Raw genomic sequence first — 20,278 nt, forward strand, 5'->3', positions numbered from 1 at the left:
GCCCAGCTGCCCCTCGGACGTTTCTGGCCTCACTCTCAGGCCATTTGCAAGGATTCCGAACAGGTTCAGGCGGTGAGGACCACGGGCCACGGGGTGTCCTGGATGGGAAGCTGTCAGACAGAGCTCTGGAGCCCACATTTAACAGGAGCATTTTACACAGAATCCCAAACCATGTGTAACCAACGGGTCACGGCAGCACAAGGCAGAGGACTTGTGCAAGCGAGTTAACAGAGTCCGTGTGTATCCTGCACCATCTTCTGGCCAATCAGCCAGCACCGGAGGGCAGGAGAGAGTCCAGGAACTCGGAGGCTGCCACACCACGGGCTGTGCTGCCACATAGAGGCTCTGACCTCAGGTGAGCGCGGCTGCCACACACAGCCCTCGAGACTTGGGGGACTTTGACTGCACGGAGGAGGCTTGGGAAGGGGGAAGGTGCTGGCTTGGGCAGATGTACAGGAAGGGCTGCTCTTGCGCTGTCCACTGGCGGGGGGCTCCCTGAACTAACGGATCCTTAATTTGCACCTACATAAAACAGGAATCCTGGTACGCAGGATGGGGACTGAGCAGGTATTTCCAAAGGTGGTTTTGAAGGTGGACTAAGCTGACATCCGCCCTGTGTCCTGTGGCCGTGGAGCCTATCCTTGTGGAGAACATGGAGTGGCCTCGGTTTCCCACTGGAGACCCGGAGTCGGAGCATCTCTGAGGCTCTCTCCACCCGTGACTGTGGTCCTGGGGGCTTCTTGGAAATAGCACATGGAGTGGCGACAAGTACCAGCCACCGGCAGTGTCTTCAGAGGCAGTGGCTGCACGGTTGCTGTGCCAGACCATCAGTGAGGGCCGGGACAGCTCCACTGACAGAGACAAACCAGTGGAGTGTCCGCGTTTCCCAAGGTGGAGGGGGCGGTGGTGCTTTGAACAAACTTGTGTCTCCTCGCTGCTGTTTTCAGAACGCGGAGCAAAGCCTCCTGCCCCACGGCCACACTCTCCACTAGGAGAGGGGAGTACAGAGTACGGCGATCCTGGGATGCCTCCCTACCCCGCGTGGCGCTCTCCTGTGTGCTGCCCTCCCACGAGGAAGGTCTTCCAGGACAATCTTGAGAGGAGGCGGCTCCGAGAGATGCTTGATTCAGAGACAGCAGGGACCGAGCTACTGCTTGGCAAGGATGACTTCCGCCGTGGCGAGGGCACACAGAGGCCCGGGCCCCTGAGGCCCACAGTCACATTGCATGCCAAGACGGGAGGGCACCAACACCAAGCACCCCGTTTACTAGAATGAAGCATCCTCCTCGCACGCACCAAGCCCAAGCTGGCGCCAGAATCAGGGCCCCTGACTTGACTTCACGAAGAAAGCAAATTCGGCCTGCTCCCGGGCCTGCACCTGTCCACCCCTCGTGTCAACCAGGAGGGAGAGGCTGGGACAGTGGCTTGGGGACCTGTGGGCGGTCCACATGGCTTTGGTCATGGGTGGGGACCCTTGCTGTGACTCACGCCATGCCTGCAGGTCCCACAGCCGCAGTGCTGCTGGAAATCCCCGTGGAGCGGGGCATGCAGCCTGGGCTGGGCCAGCCTGACTTCGGGTCCATTAAAGGCCACAAAGACTGTGCTGCTGTGGCATTTCTTAGCCTTTAGCGGGCCGGGTGCAAGAAGCTGCATTATTAGTATCAAAGAGAATGATGAGAACGAACTCCTCCGGGCAGTACTAACACTCAGACGGAGAGCGGGCTGTTTACAAGGAAGCTAGAGCCTATTTCAGTTCAGTCAAGTGCGCCAGGACCATTGATGTCAGCACAGAAAGTCCTCAGGGATCATCAGACACCCTGTCGCTCCGCGGTCTGTAGATGTGGAGCACACAGAAGTGGTCACAAGGAAATGTCATTCCCACGATGCTGGTGCAAGAAATGAACATCTAGTTGGGCCTGGTGGGGAATGACTGTTAAGTCACTCTGGGAGGCTGAGGCAGGAGAATTGTCAGCTAAAGCCCAGCTTGAGCAACTTGTCTCAAAGTGAAAAATAAAAAAAGAGCTGGTATGTAGCTCTGTGTGAAGGCTCTGGCTTCAGCCCCCAGTATCCCCCCAAAAGAAAAAGACATACATATTTGCCTACCACAGCAGAGGTTACTTTATAAAGCAGGTTTTTGTGGGCATAGTTAATACAAAGAAAGCTCTGGTTCTCTTCCTTCTTTACCTTGGTGCTTACTGTAGCACAATGCTCTTTAATTTAGTGATGCTACAGTCAAACCCTCCGCTAAATGAAGAACGCCTCCCATCTACTTGTGACAAGGCCACGGCAGGCCACGGCAGGACCTCTGTTTAAATCTCTGCTCTCTCTGAAATAGGCAGGAAGTAAGCTGCTCGGCTGCTATCTGGAGAAAGGATGACTTGTTTATCTTAAAAAATAAACACCTTCACCCGTCTTCATGATGCATTAGGGAAATGCTAGTGCCAGTGCCTGAGTTCTAAAGTAAGACATCTGAATTTCAAGCAAAAACACGAAAAGGCGAGAGGAGGACGGGTGGGGCCGCCTGGGCCGGCACTCAGGACACCGCAGAGCGGGGACGGCCTGCTGCTGGCCGGGAGGGTGCTTGGGCTGAATACAGGTTGCCGTGTCAGGCACATTTTAGACATTATTTGTCAATATCATGCAGTGGGCATGTTGGAGACGCGAAGTTATAAACTGCAAGCAGTGTGGCAAACTCAAAGGTCGAGGCGGCTGATGGCCCAGGAGAGCCGTGCCGTCCCACCCTGGGGAGGGCCTCAGAAACAGGAGCCAGACCCAGCGACTGTCTCCAGTCACCTCCCGACTGGCACAGCGGCGCAGTGGGCAGGCACCACCCGGGTCCTGAGCTCGGCCCCCCAACGCCACTCACGCCCTGTGACGGGGTGAGTGCGTCCCGCTAGATGCCGGGACATGGACTGCACTGGCTCCTCAACCAGGGTGCCAGGCACAGGCAGGCGCCCACGTGTCATGACAGGCCACCATCCCCCACTTGGGCAGCCCATGTGCAATGGGCTGGAGGAAAGCAAACCCAGCCCTGGACACGCCCTCTGGGTTGTCTCTACCAAGCTCAGGAGGAGGCCCAGGGCCAGAGGAGTGAGGGGGAACAAAGAAAGGCCACTCGAGGGGTCTTTTTCTATGCACTACACTTAAAAAATTGCTTCTGCAGAGTTTCTATAAGGATGAGGTGCTCCCAGTGAGAAAGGGCTCCTTCGCCCCAGGGATAGGGTGCAGAGGTAAGTGTGGCTGTGGACAAAACCTCACCTGTAGGCAGTGAGGTCCGGGGGCCCTGAGGTACAGGCATCAAATCACTGCCGCACCCCAGTGCCGCTGCGGGCACCCACCGCCCTGCTCTCAGGACCACGCAGATTCTCGCAGGCCCAGTGCCCCCGACGCCTGTCTGGAAGGCCATCTCCACGTGACTGAGAAACGACTCCCTTTCCTGACACTACAGCCAATCCAACGTAGAGAGGGCAGAAAGTTCTAAATTATTTGAGTAGTGGAGAAAAATTCAAATGCTTTCAAGTGGGAAGCCTTCTGGGAGTCCCCAGGGAGATGCACATCCAGGGAGAAGAGGGCCAGGGAACGACAGTGACAAAACAGTCCTGAGGGGCCCAAGAGTGGGGTGCTCTGGGGCTGAGGCCAGGAACACTACTGAGTTACCCATTTTGTTTAAAATCCTTTTCATAACTGAAAAAAAACCACATGTAAGAACAAGAACCCCGCCGGGGATACAGCTCAGCAGCACAGCGCCTGCCTGGCAAGCACAAGGTCCTGAGTTTGATTCCCAGTACAAAAAAAAAAAAGAACAAGAACCCCTCCGTCTCGAACAGAGCTCAGGATTGGGGTGCGCGGTCTTTGGAGAACTGTGAGGGAGACTGGGGAGACGAGGCCTTCGCACGAAGTGGGACTGGGACAACACCATCCTGATTCTCATGTGCTTCTGGAAGACTGAGGAAGGAGACGGTGGGGAACTCTGCAGAGTGATGAGTGAGGAGGACACAGAAGCTGGCTGAATCCCCGTTGTGCAGAACTCTATTACCTGGAAGCTTAGTTAATATATTTTGATTCCTGTGTAATTTCAGCTTTGGGTATTTAAAATCGAGACCTCTAGAAGTCCAGTCCTGGGAGATGACATCAACTCAAGCGAGTTCTGAATGCCCCCGGGCTGCAGGATGTTTCCCGGAGTCATGAGGGCGGACCCCTCTCTCTGAGTCCCTTTAGTTTTTGTTTTGTGTTTTACAGAGCAGAGGTTCACGCGTGCTGGGCTGCTGTACCCCAGGCCTGCGGGGTCACCTTGGGAGGGCAAAGCTCATGGGTCTCTAAAGGCAGAGTGACCATCAATAAGTCAAGAGTCCTCTGACCTTTATGTTATGGATTTATAGAAAGAGAAAATCACAGTTTTACAGACACACAGTGGGCACCTGGTGGAAAATGTTTACGAACGCACTCTGTCCCAGAGATGTTCTAATTGATAAACCTTAAAAAAATAAACCCCTTTGTCCTTGCCACCTGCTCTAGGGGGCTTCTGGCTCCACAGGCGGGGTTTGTCTCACGCCTGCGGGCTCCAGTGCCGCGTGGTACTGGGGGGTGTGTGGGAGGGGTGACAGAGGTCTCCAGCGGGAAGACAAGGAGCTGAGCCATGGTGAGGATGACAGTGACACCCCCTGCATGCTCAGGCTGTCATTCTCCAAGGAGCTCAAAGAATTGTAAATGAACAATTTTATGAATCTTATTATCTTATTTAAACATCTTAAAAATTAAGGTTATCTGAACACTGGGAAAATACAAAGGGGAGTGCTTAGAGGAAATGGGAAATAATTAAGGGACTCACACCACCTTCCCTATGAAAGAACAGCTCTGCATTTAAATCTGAGTGAAGCTGGATGCTGCCCCCAGTGAAGAGAGAGGGTGGAGTGCAGAGCCGTTGCTTCAGCCAGATTCTTGCCCTCTCGTGGGCTGGTTAGTCATGGGTTCAGCTGGTTTGACTCGGCACCTCCTCGGTCAAGGCTGTCTCTGAGGGGCTGATCTCATTAGCTGGAGGACTGTCCAGGACATGCAGACAGACAGAATTAACACGATGGCTTCAGATGACGGTACAGGGCTCAAAGATGCAACCCAGGTATGACAGAGGCGTGGGCTGGGAGACCCCAGACCTGGGTGGAGGGAGCGACTGTGAGTTCCTTCCTGAAAAATTGGAGGAGCCTGACGTGTAGAGGCTTGGTGGGTTGTGGAAGAAAGGGTGGTAGGGCTGGAGTCAGGGTGGGGACAGATGGATCTGGAGCCCCCCAGGAGGACAGGGAGGGGCTTGAAGAAAGGGAGGGGAGGCATAGAGAAGCCAAGGGCCAGAGCCTGTGGCGTGTGGGTGTGGTAGGACCCAAGGTTACTTTAAGAGTAAGGGGAAGGCACTGGGGAGCTTGGAGCAGAAGAAGCACCTCTTTGCCTCACTTAGGAAGACTCCTGCCTCTGCAGGGTGTGAAGGCAGGGCAGGGTGGGACAGGTGTGGGATGTCCCAGAGGCAGAGCTGCGAGGATTCACTGAAAGAGCAAGCGGGATTTTAGTCTGTTTCATCACCCGGCCTGTTCTTCCTTATCCTCCTAAAATTTCTGTGACCTTTGATTTTTCAAAATATTTTGTAATTGTTTAAACTCTATCCCTCATGTAAGTGCAGCAAGAAATGACATCTGTGACTCAATCTGAGAAGGAAGACCTTGGTTTACTGGACATCAGAAGCCTGAACAGAAGTCAGAATAACGCTGATATTTCTAATGACCTCCATGCTCGGGTTACCCGGAGAAAACATTCAGATCCTTGATAGTGCCATTTGGCTTCCATGTGACCCGTCATGTGCAATCTCACTTTGTACGCTAAGCAGCACGGAAAATTAACAGCCAGTGGCTGAACCCAAGAACTTCAGTGTGAAAAGATGAACAACTAGAGTGACCCACAATGTCCTCATACACTTCTCCACAGATAGGGCAATTCCTGAAATGCAGACAAGGGTGCTCTGAAGCTCATCCCCAAGCCCACGCATGGTTGTCACAGATGCATGACCACAACCCCCCTGCAGGTGGGGGACACTGCACCACCTTTTTTGACAGTGTGGGCTCTAGGTTTTAGGTGATTCCTGCAACTTCTAGCTGAGTGCCCAATGATACAAAGTTCTATGGCAGACTTGCGAGTTGGAGGAGATAGATGGGGTTCTATTCCTTCCAGACACATTTGGATGGAAACCAAGGAGTGATTGGATTTTGAGTAAAGAGGAATTCATCTCTGTACAACACCTGGTCACCTTTGCGCACCTTCACGGGACAGGGCTCAGAAGTTCCTGAGGAACGCTGGAACGCTGGAACGCTGGTGCTGACTTGGCAACCCTTGAGGACGTTCTAGCAAGGTGTCCAGCCTGGGACACCATGAGGGCCTGCTGCAAGCTCTGAGGAGCTGTGACAGCCTGGCTTCCTGAGCTCCTGGAGCGAGAGCGCTGCCTCTCTCTCATCTGTTGCTATCTGGGTAGCTCCACAGTCAGTGTCACCAAGTCAGGGGGAAAGCCAGAAGTGCAGATCAACGGAAGGTGTGTGTGCAGCCCTCCCCATAGGCTGATTTTGCACCTACTCTACGGACAGTGTCTGGCGCAGAGCCGGGCACTGCCTGGGGGTCAACTGTGGAGTGGGAGAAGAGTCAGACATGACTGGGTCTGGGGATGCAGAGCAGGTCCCTGGGTTCTGACCCAAGCCCCGGTGTGGTCAAGGGCCAGTCACGTGTGGTGGGAACATGGACACAAAGCTGTGTCAATCTACCCTGAAGAGGCTGGGGGTGGTGCAAACCCAGCAGAGTTGCCCACTGCAGAGCTCTGGGCCACCGGGCAGCACTGTTCCTTAAGACAACTGTCTCTCACCACATCTATGTCCACCACCTACAGAGAGGTGCCGCAAGGAGGGCGGAGGCAGAGTCAGGGAATTAAGTCACGGCATTAGGAGTCAGGGAAGTTTTCATTCTCTCAGGACACTGTCCCATCTCTTCCCTTTCCCGGCCCTGGTTCTGGTTTTGGCGAGCTCACCGGACCCCTGGCCAGGATGGGGGCAGCGACGATAGCTTCCCGAGTACGTGACCGACTCCGGGCCCACCAGATACCCGTTCACTTTAAGAAACACTTCCTCCGGTGTCAGACATAGACACGCGCACGCGGATACCAGGAATGGCTGTTCTCACGGCAGTGCTCTCCTCGAGCCTCCCTTTCCACTAAAACCTTTTCTTTAAAATTATTTTCGTAAGAAAGATTAACAATTTCAACATTTACTGCTAATCCCTTTTAATTTAAAACTCTGCTGATAAAATTCTTTGCTTGTCATTCAAAGAGTAAGTAATAATTACAGATTTGAGGCTTCCATCTCGGGCTTCATTAATGGCAAATTGTATGGAAGTGTGACGCGTAAGTCAGCTTTGATATATCACAAAATGCAATTTCCATGCCTTCCCTTGGCTGTGTGCAATTAATTACACAGTTAATAAGGGAAATATGTTAATGAAAGGAACATTATTTATCCAGACCACCTGCCTTTACCAAATATCTTTTGTGTGTTTCTCTTGTTGTAATTTTGGTCTGCAGACATTAAGAAAAAAATTTACAATGTGGTGATTTAAATACCAGTCTGCAACTGCTCCAATTCAAACAAGCCTAAAGAAAATTTAGCTCTATTTTATAATATTTTTGCTGATTTCTGCCTTTTAAAAGTTTAAGAAATATCTACCCACTGAACCTTGAATTCCTGAAATAGCCCTCTATCAAATACTTACAAATAAAGTGTCTTATTTCAACCGATGATGTAGTTATCTTCAGAGATAAATAGAAAACACTGAAAATCTTAGCAGAGACTACACAGAAGACCACAAGATACATCTCAGTCATTCTAAACAGATTAGAGCCTCCTAATTCTTTTTTCATCCTTTTAAACCTCTCTGCTTAGCAATAATTAAATCCTCTCATTCCATTTGGATAATCAAAGTTTGAATGTGGATAGTTAAACACAGAAACCAAAGCTGGTCTTTACAAAGGAACTGACTGCCTTCTGAGGCTTCGAGGAGGAATAGAAATCAGAACAGTGCCACTACAAAAGCGGAGACGTCTGGCAAAAGCTGTATTTTTGTTTAGTCTTTATAACTTACTTGGATGGTATGAAAGGATTTATCTCCAAATACTTGGTTTACAACACATTTTTATTAATATCAATCAATATACGTTCTTTGTCAAATAAGAAAATAAGAATTTGAGTCCAACCTCAGCCACGTCCCTTTGACACAGGAAATATACTGTACTCTATGAGTTACTTAAAAATGCCACTAATGTACGAAATTCACAGGGAAGCCAGTCTTGGGTTCCAAAGAGTTAACGGGAAAGGCAGCGGGTGAGAGATAAAGGCCGCTCATGAAAATGCAATTCTAAGGTGACTCAGGATGGAGAGATCTTCTAATGGAAACAAGCAGGGAGGAAAGCAGCCTCCAGGAGAGGTTGCGTCCCCTGTGGGGGCCGTGGCGGCGGGACGGGGTGCTTGCAGGTGTGTTCGTGCTGGCATTTGGGGACGCAGGTGGCACTGGTGCCTTCCAAGGCCTTTTCCTGAGCTGCTGCGGGGCTCTGGGCCATGTCTGCTGCCATGTCACCGCAGAGCTGCTTGTTTCAGTGTCCGTCCACCTACTTTCCCTGACTTGACCGTCGCCTATGAAATTCAGGTGGCCAAAGCCCAGCCACAATTACAGGACATGATCCTCTCGGAGGCCAGCACCTCTGTATCACCCACCTGCGCGAGAAGGCCCAGAGGAGACATTTTTACTCCCGATGACGACAGTGGTTATAACAGGGAAGCCTGGGAGGGGGGAAGAGGAAGGTGGTTGCCTAGCAACACAGGCAGTCACAGAGCAGCAGGTCTTTTCTTAGCAGCAGCCTTTTATGTTCTGTACCAGTGATGCACTTGTTACGATTTTCTGATGAAGTTTTTTTGAAGAATAAAGAATTCCAGTGAGTCCAGTAAAGGTTACCTAGACAGTGACACAGGCGTGATTTTTTTCTCCCATAAGCAGATGGGAAACATTGAATTCTAGAACATGTTATTAGAAAATATTTGCAGAAATTCTAGAAGTAGTCATTAGAAGTAGAATGTTTCGATTTTTACCTTCCTGAAACAAGCTCTGTGCTCATGAGGAATAGCAGGAATGAGTAGACACAAATGGCCCTGGGAACACAAGCCCAGCGCTCCGGGACACCTCAGCTCCTGGCCAGCGGACTTGCCCAGATGGACGCAGCCCGAGCTGCCATCCCTTCCCCTCCCCAGCTCCTAGGAGAGCAGAACGGCAGGGCTGGGCCGAGCAGAGAGCAGCCAGGAGCTGGCAAGGTCAGGCCTTGCACAGGGGCACGGGGAAGAGCAAAGACAGGGAATGTCAAGAGCTCTGCCGTGCTGTGCGGTGACGTCAGAGCTAAAACCACTGCATATTTCATCTTCGCTCAGTGCCAACCACACCAGACTTCTCAGACCACACCCCCGTGCCTGTGTCCCAACGGCTGTGGTGAAGGGCAGTGCATTATCAGGTGTCACTGCCCTCTGGGGAGAGCCTGCCTCTGCCAACAGCTGCCTTCATTGCTGCAAGTACCCCCTGCTATCAGGGGCCCACAGAGCTCACCTGGCCCCAGTGTGTGGGCTGCGGGTTTACAGGTAGTGGCTCTGTCTAACCCGGAAGGGTGAGTCTGGGAGCCAGGCTGCCCACAGGGGTCTGTGAATTATGGAGGACATAGTGGTTCTTTGATGCCACTACCATGTGCTGAGAAATTAAAGGCAGCACAGCCTCTGCACTGCTGCTCCTGTGTTTAATGCACAACCTGTGTTCCCAGTGAGACAGAGAAGAAGATGCCACACACAGCCTTTCCCAGAGGTCAGGAAGCCCCTGGACTCCAGGCAGAGAGGAAACGAGAAATACAGTGGGGACAGGGGCTAAGTGGGTGGGCAGGGAAGGTGGTTTCTTGGACCTAGAACAGAGTCCTGTGTTCTGCTGGACTTACCCCAGGACCCTCCAACCACCACGCTCTTGGGGTGAAGGTATGCTGGGCCACAGGAGGATCATCCATCTCTACTGGGCTCCAGGGGGGAGATGAGAGGCCTGGCTTCAGCAAGGATGGAGGCGCCGATCAACCTCCTGTGAGTGACCCAAGCCCGGCGGAGGAGCTGAGGAGAAGGGGGCCCGTCATGAAGATGCCCAAGTGCCCAGCTCTGCAGCAGTTAAGTGAATGTGCCCAGCACAGGGCCACAGAAGCAGCAGCATTGTGGATGTGGGTGTTTGGTCAGAATACAACCAGACCACACATCACCAGGGAAAGTCAGCTCAACAGCAAAGGGCAGGCTATGCCCAGGATGCCACAGATGCAGGGGGTAGAAACAATCTGATGTGTCTGTAATGAGTGCAGGGATTAAGGTGGACACCAGTGATAAAGCAGAACAGCCCAGTGGGACAGTTCGAAAAAGAACAAAATGGACCAACAGATGTGAAAAATACTCCTTGACATTAGATACAATGGGTGGACGAGCAGATTAGATGCTGCTGAAGAGAGGCACTGCACATTGGAAGAGAGAGCTGAGGAAATTTCTTGGAACTCAGGACACAGGGTCAAGAGAGGGCCAGAAAGACACTGAGATGTGGGTATGAGTGCCCAACTCGCTTCTACGAGAAAGGACATCAAAGAGGGGTGGATTTAAGTCACAATGGTTTATGAATCTCAGGAATCGAGAGAAGACAGGAATTCCCAGCTTCAAGGATCACACACTGTAAGGCTGGAGTGAAAATAAAAATAGAATAAGTCCATTCCAAGACAAGGCACAGAGGAATTCCCAAACAAGGAGGTGCGAAGTCAGGAAAAGCACCACGAAGGGAGGTGGGTGGGGTACAGGCTGTGAAATAAGAGGTCCAGGGTGCCAGCTTACCCAGTACAGGAGGGACAGAACCACTCACACGGGCCTCTCCCCGCCTCAAGTTGCCAGGACATGCTGGCATGGGCATCACACGTCCTTCCTTGTGGGCTGAGGTGTGTCCCCCAAATCTTCACATCTCAGCCCCTGGAGGATGTGAGAGATGTGACTTCCTCTGCAGAGAGACCCTAAGGAGGGGACTGACTTGCAGGTAGCCATGGGGCAGGGCCCTACCCCAGCTGGCTGCTGACCTCAGAAGAGGCTGGACTCTGCACACTGGCTGGGAGGCAAGGCCACATGGGGACACAGTGAGGTCCCGCAGCAGCCAGACAGTCACGCCTGCCCTGGGAGGAACACGCTGTGTCCCAGCTGCCCCAGGCACGCAGACCCTGGCCACACACTTGCCCTCAATTCCTCTTCTCGTTGACATCATGGGCAACAGTGCCTGGAGCCACAGCCTTGCACATGGGAGAGGTATGCACCTGCCGTGCCACACTTCCTGCCCGTGACCCTGGTGTGATGGGCTCCCCTGCCTTCCTGAAACTCTGCCCTGATGAACTGACACTGCTGCCGGAGATGCCTAGGGCTGCCTGGCCCACGAAGGGGAATAATTGAGTCCTCAGGGAGACAGGAGCAAGTGGGCTGGGTTCAATATCTGTTCTGACCCAGGGTCTGCAGCACTGTGCATCTCAGGAGGGGCTGGTGATGCACAGAGCGGCCGCAAAACCATCCTAGGGAGGAAAGAGGACTCCTAGCTGTGTGAACGATGCCGGCTTGCACACAAAAGAGAAGGGTGAAGCTGCCTTTTCCCTAGAGTGGCTCTGGAGCTGGCCGGCCAACACCCGCAGTGAGGTGAGCACTGTCAGCTGCCATGGGGCAGTGAGTGTGGCAATCTCTACCGAAACAAACCATGTGCATCCGCAGGCGCCAGGGCCGTCTTCCGGAAGGCGGAGGACATCTGTTCTCTTAGTCAGTGTTGTCTGAGGGCAACGTTTTGAAAACTGCTGGAATTGTCCTTCGTGGGACACGCCGAGCTTCGGTCCCTGGAGTGGAACTGTCCTTCGTGGGACATGCCGAGCTGCGGCACCTGAAGTGCTGGTCAGTGCAGCAGCTGGGATGGCAGGTGTGCCATCCCAGTAAGGGCCTTCCCTGGGGCAGGGTTACCGCTGCTGTCCAGGACCTGCCTCTTGCCCGGGAGGCCTGGCCCTGGAGCCTCAGACGCTCCTGTGACTCTAACACAGGAGCATCACACAGGTGGCAGCACAAAACCTTAGGATGGAGCTCCAGGTCTAAGCCAGAAGGCCAGGTCGCATCGGAGGTCAGACTGACATACGCCTGGCTCTGAACTGCTCCTGAGGGGTCCCTATGCAGACCAACACCAGGACACCGGGCTCCAGGGGCGGCGACTCTCGGACTGGAGGGTCCCTCTTCCCTCCGTCCCCTCCTCTGGGGGGTTAGCATGGTCCCAGGATAAGTAACACTGTGCCACATGGGTGCTTGCGGGAGAAAGACCCACTAAGGGCCTTCCCTGGGGCAGGTGACGTCCCTCACCTTGCGAACGCCACTGTCTACACCCGGCTGTGGGCAACCTTGGCTCCGAATGTGCACTGGGGATGACGGCGCCGTGGAGCGCGAGGCAGTGACCTGCTTCACTGAGACACAAGGGAGGAGAGGGAGGGAGGGAGGAGGGTGTCTTGGCTCAGCAGAGTGCAGCGACAGGGCCTGAGCAGCTGCCAAAGAAGCCTTGCTGCAGAGAGGACCCAGGGGCGCTGCGCCCACAACCACCAGTGACAGGGACTGGGAACTTTCTGGCCACCCCAGGGCTGCCTGGACAGAGGAAGACGCGGAGGTTGGAGCCTGCCAGGGCCCAGGGCCCAGAGGCTCCTCCCGCTCCACAAGGGGAAGCGCGAGTTTCCAGACGCCTTCCTGTGAGCCATGAGCCGGTGCTGCTGTGTGGGGTAACGGGCATAGCCCTCGGGCACTGCGTGGGAGGGGACGAAGAACCAAGGGCCTCGGGGGGCTGGGTGTTCAGGGAGGGGCGTGCAGCTGCCCGGGGCTCTGTCTCCACATGGAGGCAAGGCAAGTGTGCCCTGTGCCAGCCACGAGCCCCACACTGGTTACCGGTCACCCACTGCCCTCTGTTGTCTGGGGTGCAGAATCCTAAGCTACTTCCTGCAGTGGTGGAAGGTCTCCTTTCCACAGGTTTTACACCCGTGCTCTGGGTCCTGTGTGTGTCTGGGCTTGGCCTGGCCACGGCTCCTGTGGCGTGGGCTCCCTTGGTGTGTCTGCTTTGTGACATCACTATTGCCACGTGCTGGGAGTGAAGGGAAGGCAAAGGCCGCCCACTGGACACCGAGGCAGATGTCTTCCTGAAAAGTTGGTTCAGCACTATTTTCCTGAATTCGGTTCTGTAAGTCTAATGCAGCAGGTTTTAAACGAACTGTTTTTTTAACTAGTGGTGCTGGGGATTGCACCCAGGACTTCTGCATGCTAGGTAAAGACCACCACTGAGCTGCATCCCAGCCCTTTTCATTATTTGGAGACAGGGTCTCACTGAGTTGCCCAAGTCAAGCTTGTGATCCCCCTGCCTCAGCCTCCCAAGTGCAGGCATGCACCGTGTGCAGCCCAGCTTGTTTTCCACATTCCCCACCCCAGAGCTCCCTGCTGGTGCTGGCTTCGAGGGACGTGTGTGCAACACCCTGATGACTCACATGCAATTAGAAATCAGGACAGTCGCCATCCCTGCCACCCTCACCCGGAGTCCAGCACATAGAAGCTTCGCCCTCTGAGAGCGTGGGTGGTACAGGAATAGGACTTTAAACAATACAGAAGACACACAGGACCTCTCAGGAAGGCAGTCCTTGCTTCCTTACAACATGATGACAGTTTTCATAACAGCTCTAAGAGTGACATCACTTGCTTCCCAGAGCTCCTGACGGGATCAAGGAATGTCCCCAGAAGGAGCAGCGTCCCAGTGCGAGGGTGGTCGCCTCCACCGTCACCTCCCTTGGGGCCCCACCCACTGCAAGTGCCTGCTCTACGACGGCGCTGGGTGCCAGACCCTGCTCTCGTCCAGGGTTCCGTTGGGGCAGGTAGCTCTTGCAGGGCCGGCTTCCTGTGGATGACGGCCCTTCTCCCTAGCTCCACCCAGGACAGTCGGGCTTTTTACAAGGCACTTTCACCGACGGGAGGCAGCGCTGTGCGGTGCTGGTGTCGGTCCCCGGCCCACTGCACTCCACAGAACGTTCTCCAGCCTTCTGCTCCCACAGCAGGGTGCACTGTTCTTCATGACTAACACTGCACAGCCTGCACACACACACACGCACACACGCGTGCACACGCACGGCTTTCCGCATTCACTCATCTGCTTGGGACACCTAGGCTGCATCCTTCTTATCCTGAACGCAGAACAGCGATTCCTAGAAGCTGGGGCGTGGGGTGGGTGGAGGGAGGCTGGATTTGATCCAAGCACACTCGGCACTGCTAGAACGTCACTGAACTCCAGCAACACGCAGAACTAATCCAGCTGCACCAAACGCCAGATATTTGAAAAGCACTGTCTCGGCAAAGGAAGGCAAACATGACAAAACCAAAATCTGGGTCGGAACCAGAATGGGTAGAGCGTACAGGGCCCAGCCCTGAGCTGAGGACTCCGTGGAGAGCGGCTGCAGCCCAGGCCTGCTGCAAGCCGACCTGTCTGGCCTGGCTCATAGAGGAGAAAATGCAGCAGATCTGTCCAGGGACGCCAAACTGCAAGCTCATGAGATCCTGGAACTGGCCTGTTTCCATGCGTGAGCACACAGCACCCAGGCTGGGGAGCATGCTGACTACATGCCACCAGGCAGGTTCGTGGCCCGCTGGCCCTGCCCATGGAAGTCCCACATGCCCTGCGCCTCCTAGCCTCACTTTTTGTGGCCTGTCCCTCCACAGGGATGCCTTGATTGGTGATGGGTGCTCGGCCTCCTCCAGGGATGCTGCTTGCCCCGAGGGGTGGGGTCCCCATCAGCTCTACTGCCTCTGTGGTCTTGTTGTGTCAGCAGTGAGACCCCTTCTCCTCAAGCAGCTCCCTGCCCCGGGCTCCTTCAGCACTATTCCCCGAGGGAGGACGCGCTCCTAGAGTTGTTTCCATGGTTTCTAGCACAGATGTCAGTGTGTGCAGAACGAGGCCATTCCCAGTGAAGGGGTCTTCCTGCAGGTCATGGCCCGGCCAGCCTGGAGGGCCCAGCATCTCAGGAAGGACTTAGCCCAGCTCTCCCCAGGGTGCTGGAGAACAGTGCTCCTGGAGACTCAGCCATAACTCCTGGCGCTGGGGGTGCGCCCTACCCCACGCTGCATTAAGTATAAGCAGTGAAGCTCTTATTCTTCAGATCTTTGTGTTAAAGCGCTGTGCTTTCCAGATGCTCCCCTGGAGCAGCCGAGTACAGCTGAGTGTTCAGAACACTTGGTCTTCAGATTCACCTGGACACTGCATAATCCATAGTCTGATGGTCCCTCAGCCCATGCACATAGCTGGGTCGGCTGCCCTGTTTCCTGTCTGACAAACACGAGCCACCTGTACCAAGGGTCAGGCTGAATGATCACCGTGGAATTTGCTTCTCGTAGCTAAGGTCAGTTTCTCCAGCACATTCCGTGCAGGCTTTCCCCAGGGGTCACCTGGATATCTCTTCTGGTCCACTCACCATGGCTCTCAGCCCTCTCCTGAGAAGGGCCGGTCACCCCACAGCCAAAGGGTGGGCCAGGCAGCCTTGCCTGCTGAGGGAATGAGCTAAGTTTAGGAGAGGTGCAGGCTGGGGCTCCCCATGCCAGGAAGTGACCTGATGTGACTCCATGCGGCCTGAGTCCACCTGGAAGTTAGGCCAAGGAAAGCCAGGACTTGTTCCCGAAGGGAAAAGAGTCCCAGGGACTGCCTGGCTCTCCTGGGCTGTGGTGGTGTCCATACTCCCTGCCTCTCTGCACGTCAGCCTGTGTCCTGCAGTAACAGAAATGTGCCTGGTTGTGTCCCTTTCACACACAGCACCGGTGGCAAGAAGAAGGCCTCCTCGAGTTTACAATCTGCACAAGCAGGGTCCCCGGCGCCGACAGAGCTCCTGCATTGACACCGACGGTTGGGGTGGCACATCTGCACAGGTGCTCGTGCCGGCCTCGTGGCACTGAGCTCCCACAGCATACCTCGTAGCAGGCCAGCTGAGAAGTCTTCCTCATGGCTTAGGTATTTCAGGTGAAAGTTGACCGATTTGCTGTGCTCAGGTCACCGTCATACACGTCACCATCAGAGCCATGTACGTGAAAAGCGCAGTGTTCTCATGCTCCATGTGCCCTTGAGATGCCACCAGGCCCTGCCCGGTGTCCTGGATATGACGATCCCCGCAGCAGCTGGCAGCAGGGGCTCACCGGCAGGGTCGGCTGTCGCACGGATTCCCCGCTGAGCCCCAGCTTCCAGTCTTGGCTGCTGTTCTGAAAGCAACAAACCTCATGACCTCTGAAAAGTCCCACCCAGGTCACGTGACTGGTGTTCATGAAGAGAAGCAGCTCTGTGGACAGCAGCAACCACGGGCAGAGTGGGAGGTGACACAGGCTGGCCACGTGAACACGGAGGCCTTGGGGTCCACTGCAGGGTCTGATGGGGATGTGAAGATCACAGGGCAAGAACAGGCGCTGCGGGACGCTGACCAGAAGTCAGGCTTCTCTACCCCTTCACTTTGTCTTGTGTTGTCTGGGAGCCATTGGCCACGTGCCTCAGTCTCCTCGACTGCACCATCCGAAGGCTCTAGTCCCGAACATCCACGGATGATTCAGCTAATGAAGCTGGGCTTCGCTGGCAGCCTCTGGACTTCGCCTCCCAGCTCTCCCTCAAGGCTTTTTAGTAAAGAATGCACTTTTCTGGCTTCTCGAGGTCCAATTGCAGCAGTCCATACCATTATTAGGAAATCAGGTGAGGACGGTTCCCCAAAACTTGTGCCGTGAACTAACACCTGCAGGTGGCCCTGGCCTCACTTTACAACGTGGGCACCTCGAGGCCCCGCTCACAGCAGCTGCTGCAGCTGGGAGAGGAAGTGGGCTTAGCTTTGCCCACGGAGGGTGCAACTCCGGTGAGAAAGTCACCGTGCCAGCTTGGCGTTCTGGTTTTCATGCTCCCTATGAGGGAAAGCGCCTGCGGTGTGAGACCGGGGGACAGCGCGGCGGAGGGCGGAATTATGAACATCTCTAAGAAAACCTGCACATTCACTATGCCGTAAGCACCACCGCCCAGCCAGCCTGTGCGGTCACTGTGGACAGCTGCAGCGGGGGGTGTCCAGGGGAAGAGGCCCCACAAAGGCTCCTGGGGTCTCCCAGGTTCGCCTTAATGCCGTGCACACTGGTGACACTTATTTACCCAGTGGAGCCAGGGGGCTGGGAACTGAGGGTGAAGGAAGCGCCTGCCATTCCTCAGCCAGGGCTCCAGGAGTGGCGTATACAGTCGGTGCTCATCACCATCTGTCCCACTGCTGAGAGCGAGGCAGTGGCAAGCACCCGACACGGCCCATGTGCGCCAGGCAGAAACGCCTTTGCCCGGAGTCATGGGGCAGCTGTGGGCACAGTGGCTGCAGGATCTCAAGGGGGATGCTGCTGCCCAGGGAAGCAGGACGGCAGAGGACAGGGGTCAGTTGTGACAGGGTTGTTCCATCTGCCGCAAGGTATGGCCTTACCAGGATCATGTGGCCAGTGGAGATGTCCATGTTGGACTGCACGGGCTCCTCAGACCAGGACGAGGTGCTGCTCCGTGCCGAGGGGCTGGGCATGGGGCCGTCGCTGAACTGCGAGGAGACGCTGCTGATGCGGGAGGCATGAGGGTCTTCGGGCCGATCCGGCGGGCGCGCGGCCATGCGCTGGCGGCACAGCTCCTGCAAGATAGTGACAGGCATTGGGCGGGCAGCCTCAGGGTTCTTGGGCCGAAGCCTGGCCCTTTTGCACCCCACTAGAACCACAGTTCACATGGGCCGAAGGCCAGCGAGCGGCCCGGGTCATCTCGACCCAGTAGGTCCTGGGCACCACATCGCAGGTGTTCCCAACCTCATGCAGAGATGAGGAGGACTCATCCCCGAGGCCACAGGCCACAGAGGGTAGGCTGGCTCTGAGCACAAATGCCTGTGTGCATACACCCACAGGTGTGGACACACACGTGTGCACACACCTGCAGACTCAGCCTCCTACACAGCGTGGGCAGAACCCCTGCTCAGGAGAACATCAACCATGGGGTGAGGTGGTTTCCACATGGGGTGAACACAGAACCTCGTTCCCCAAACAGCTTCCCACCTGAGCGCAGCCTGTGAGGACCTGGGGCCTGGCAGCGCTGTACCTGCCGTCACTGACTGTGTCCTTGGGGTCTGCCTGGCCGCTGCTGCCTCTTGGCCAAGGAAGCAGCACTCAAAGGTTCCAGAACGACCCACCACAGAGAGCAGGCACAGCTCGCCCTGGTGAGACAGCCCAGTCCTCGGCCCTGGGGGTCCAACAGGCACAGCCCTGCCCTGGCCCCAGCCCTGGCTCCAGTGGCAAGGACCATCACAGGCACCGAGGAGACAAGGACAGTGACCTTAAGAGAAAAGGCTGCGTGAGGACAGAGGGAACAGAAAGAAGAGCGCAAGCCATGGCTGCACCTCTGCTTCCTTCCCCCCGCAGGTTTTCCAGTGCTTGTTGGGTGGTGACAGCCTTTTGACAAGGAATTTATTTTTAAAACCTCTATGCTGATGTTAATGTCCAAATGCAAAGCAAATGAAAGGCCATCAGAGAATTCTGTGAGGAAGGTGATGCTGTACCCACCCTGAGTGCACGCAGTCTCACTTGCCTCCCACCTGCACCATGGAATGGCCGGACGGGGTCAGGACATAGGGACACGGGGCTGCCCAACCTCCGTGGTTGCATGCAAGTCCAGCCGCGGCACAGAGCCAGCCACTGCCCAAGAGGAGGGCTGAGGGAGTCTTCCTGGAAGTAGGAGGGAGGAGGTGAGAGGTCTGGGACCCTGCACCGAGGGTGAAAGTGGGAGCAGCGGTGTGTCCATCTGTGATCACACCACAGCCCAGCACGTGAAACCCAGTGGGGAGGGAGGCCTTGGCCTAGGGTCTGCATCTGCTTACCACAAATGCTTCATGTGAACTTGGCAAGACATGAGGGCCTCTAAGCCTGGTCTTTTCACCCTGGAGCTAGATATCGGTACGGCTGTGAAGAACAGAAGTGTACGATGTTTGCTACGGTGCCTGCTTACAATGAAAACCCCCAGATTCTAGCCAGTGACCCTGCATGGGGTCTGCAACAAAAACCAAGAGAATGAAAACTAAGCCAGAATGAAAACTGAGGGCTGCGCAGACTCAAAGTCATCCCAAAGGCATCAGGACATGAGTGCCCAGACTGCTGGTGGTTATCCTCTGTTTTGCATGGGACCGTGGTCCTGGGGTGGCACAGCATGGAGGGGCTCTGGACCCCTGGGAGGCACAGCTGGCACTGTTCCGTGAGGACAGACTGGTTTCTCCAGCAGCCTTTATGTTCTGCATGCTTTTTAGAGCACACAGTGGTGGTACAGGTCAGGGGCTTCATTTTGGCAGATTTGTCCCTGTACAAGGCATGCTTTAGCCACCACCCATGTGGGTTTTTATTGGTTTTACAAGGGAAAGGGGAAGCTGAGGGCAAGACCCAGAAAAGGCCTACAGGAGCAAAGAGCCCCAGATAGTGCTGGTGGGGGAGAAGCTGTGTAGCCTGGCTGAGGTACCCCAGGAGGAGACCCTGGGGAGCTGTGCCCATGTGGGACCCTGCCCCCACAGGCTGAGGGGCACTGGCTGAGGCGCAGGTCCTGGACTGACTGGGGTAACAGACCTAGGAAGCCCCTCTGGGAAGGTAGGGCTCCAGCTGGGCTGAGGTCCTGCTCTCTACTCCATGGGCTCGGCAGCCTTGAATGGTAGACAAGATGGCCACATGCTGTGGCCTCCAGGGGGTGTGTGGCACCTCCACAAAGCTACCCGAGACTGGACGCCTAGGTCACCCACAATGATGAGAAGCCTGGAGCCTGCACATCTGCCTCTGAACTCTAGCACTGGCATGCACTGGCTGTGTGGCCTGGGCCAGCTGCCCACCCTCTCTGTGTGTCTGTTTACCTGTACAAAGACGGTGCCGGGCCAAGCAGGGTGTGACAGTGGCCTCCCGAGGGCTCCAGCTGTGAGTCCCCCCTGACGTGAGATGCAAACTCAGCTGTGGGTGTGGGCACAACCAAGTGCCTGCAGGCCATGCTTTCCCCTGTGGTCCTCACAGGCCTGAGGCGCCACAGCACGGACCTCACAGCTCCTGCAGTGGGCCAGGCGGGTAGCCCAGCT

At 55.3% G+C, this 20,278-nt stretch overlaps 1 protein-coding gene across 1 annotated transcript in view; it reads right to left on the reverse strand.

The window, feature by feature from the left end:
* Window positions 1–20,278, reverse strand: part of Ptprn2 (protein tyrosine phosphatase, receptor type, N polypeptide 2) — a 496,397-nt gene that overhangs the window by 56,106 nt on the left and 420,013 nt on the right. Inside the window, exon 15 of the mRNA XM_005414104.1 lies at window positions 17,627–17,821. Coding sequence (XP_005414161.1) covers window positions 17,627–17,821 — 195 coding nt within the window. The remainder of the gene's footprint in view (window positions 1–17,626; window positions 17,822–20,278) is intronic.

The sequence above is a fragment of the Chinchilla lanigera genome, unplaced genomic scaffold, assembly GCF_000276665.1.
Source record: "Chinchilla lanigera isolate Chin_1 unplaced genomic scaffold, ChiLan1.0 scaffold00178, whole genome shotgun sequence".
NCBI classification, from domain to species: Eukaryota; Metazoa; Chordata; class Mammalia; order Rodentia; family Chinchillidae; genus Chinchilla; species Chinchilla lanigera.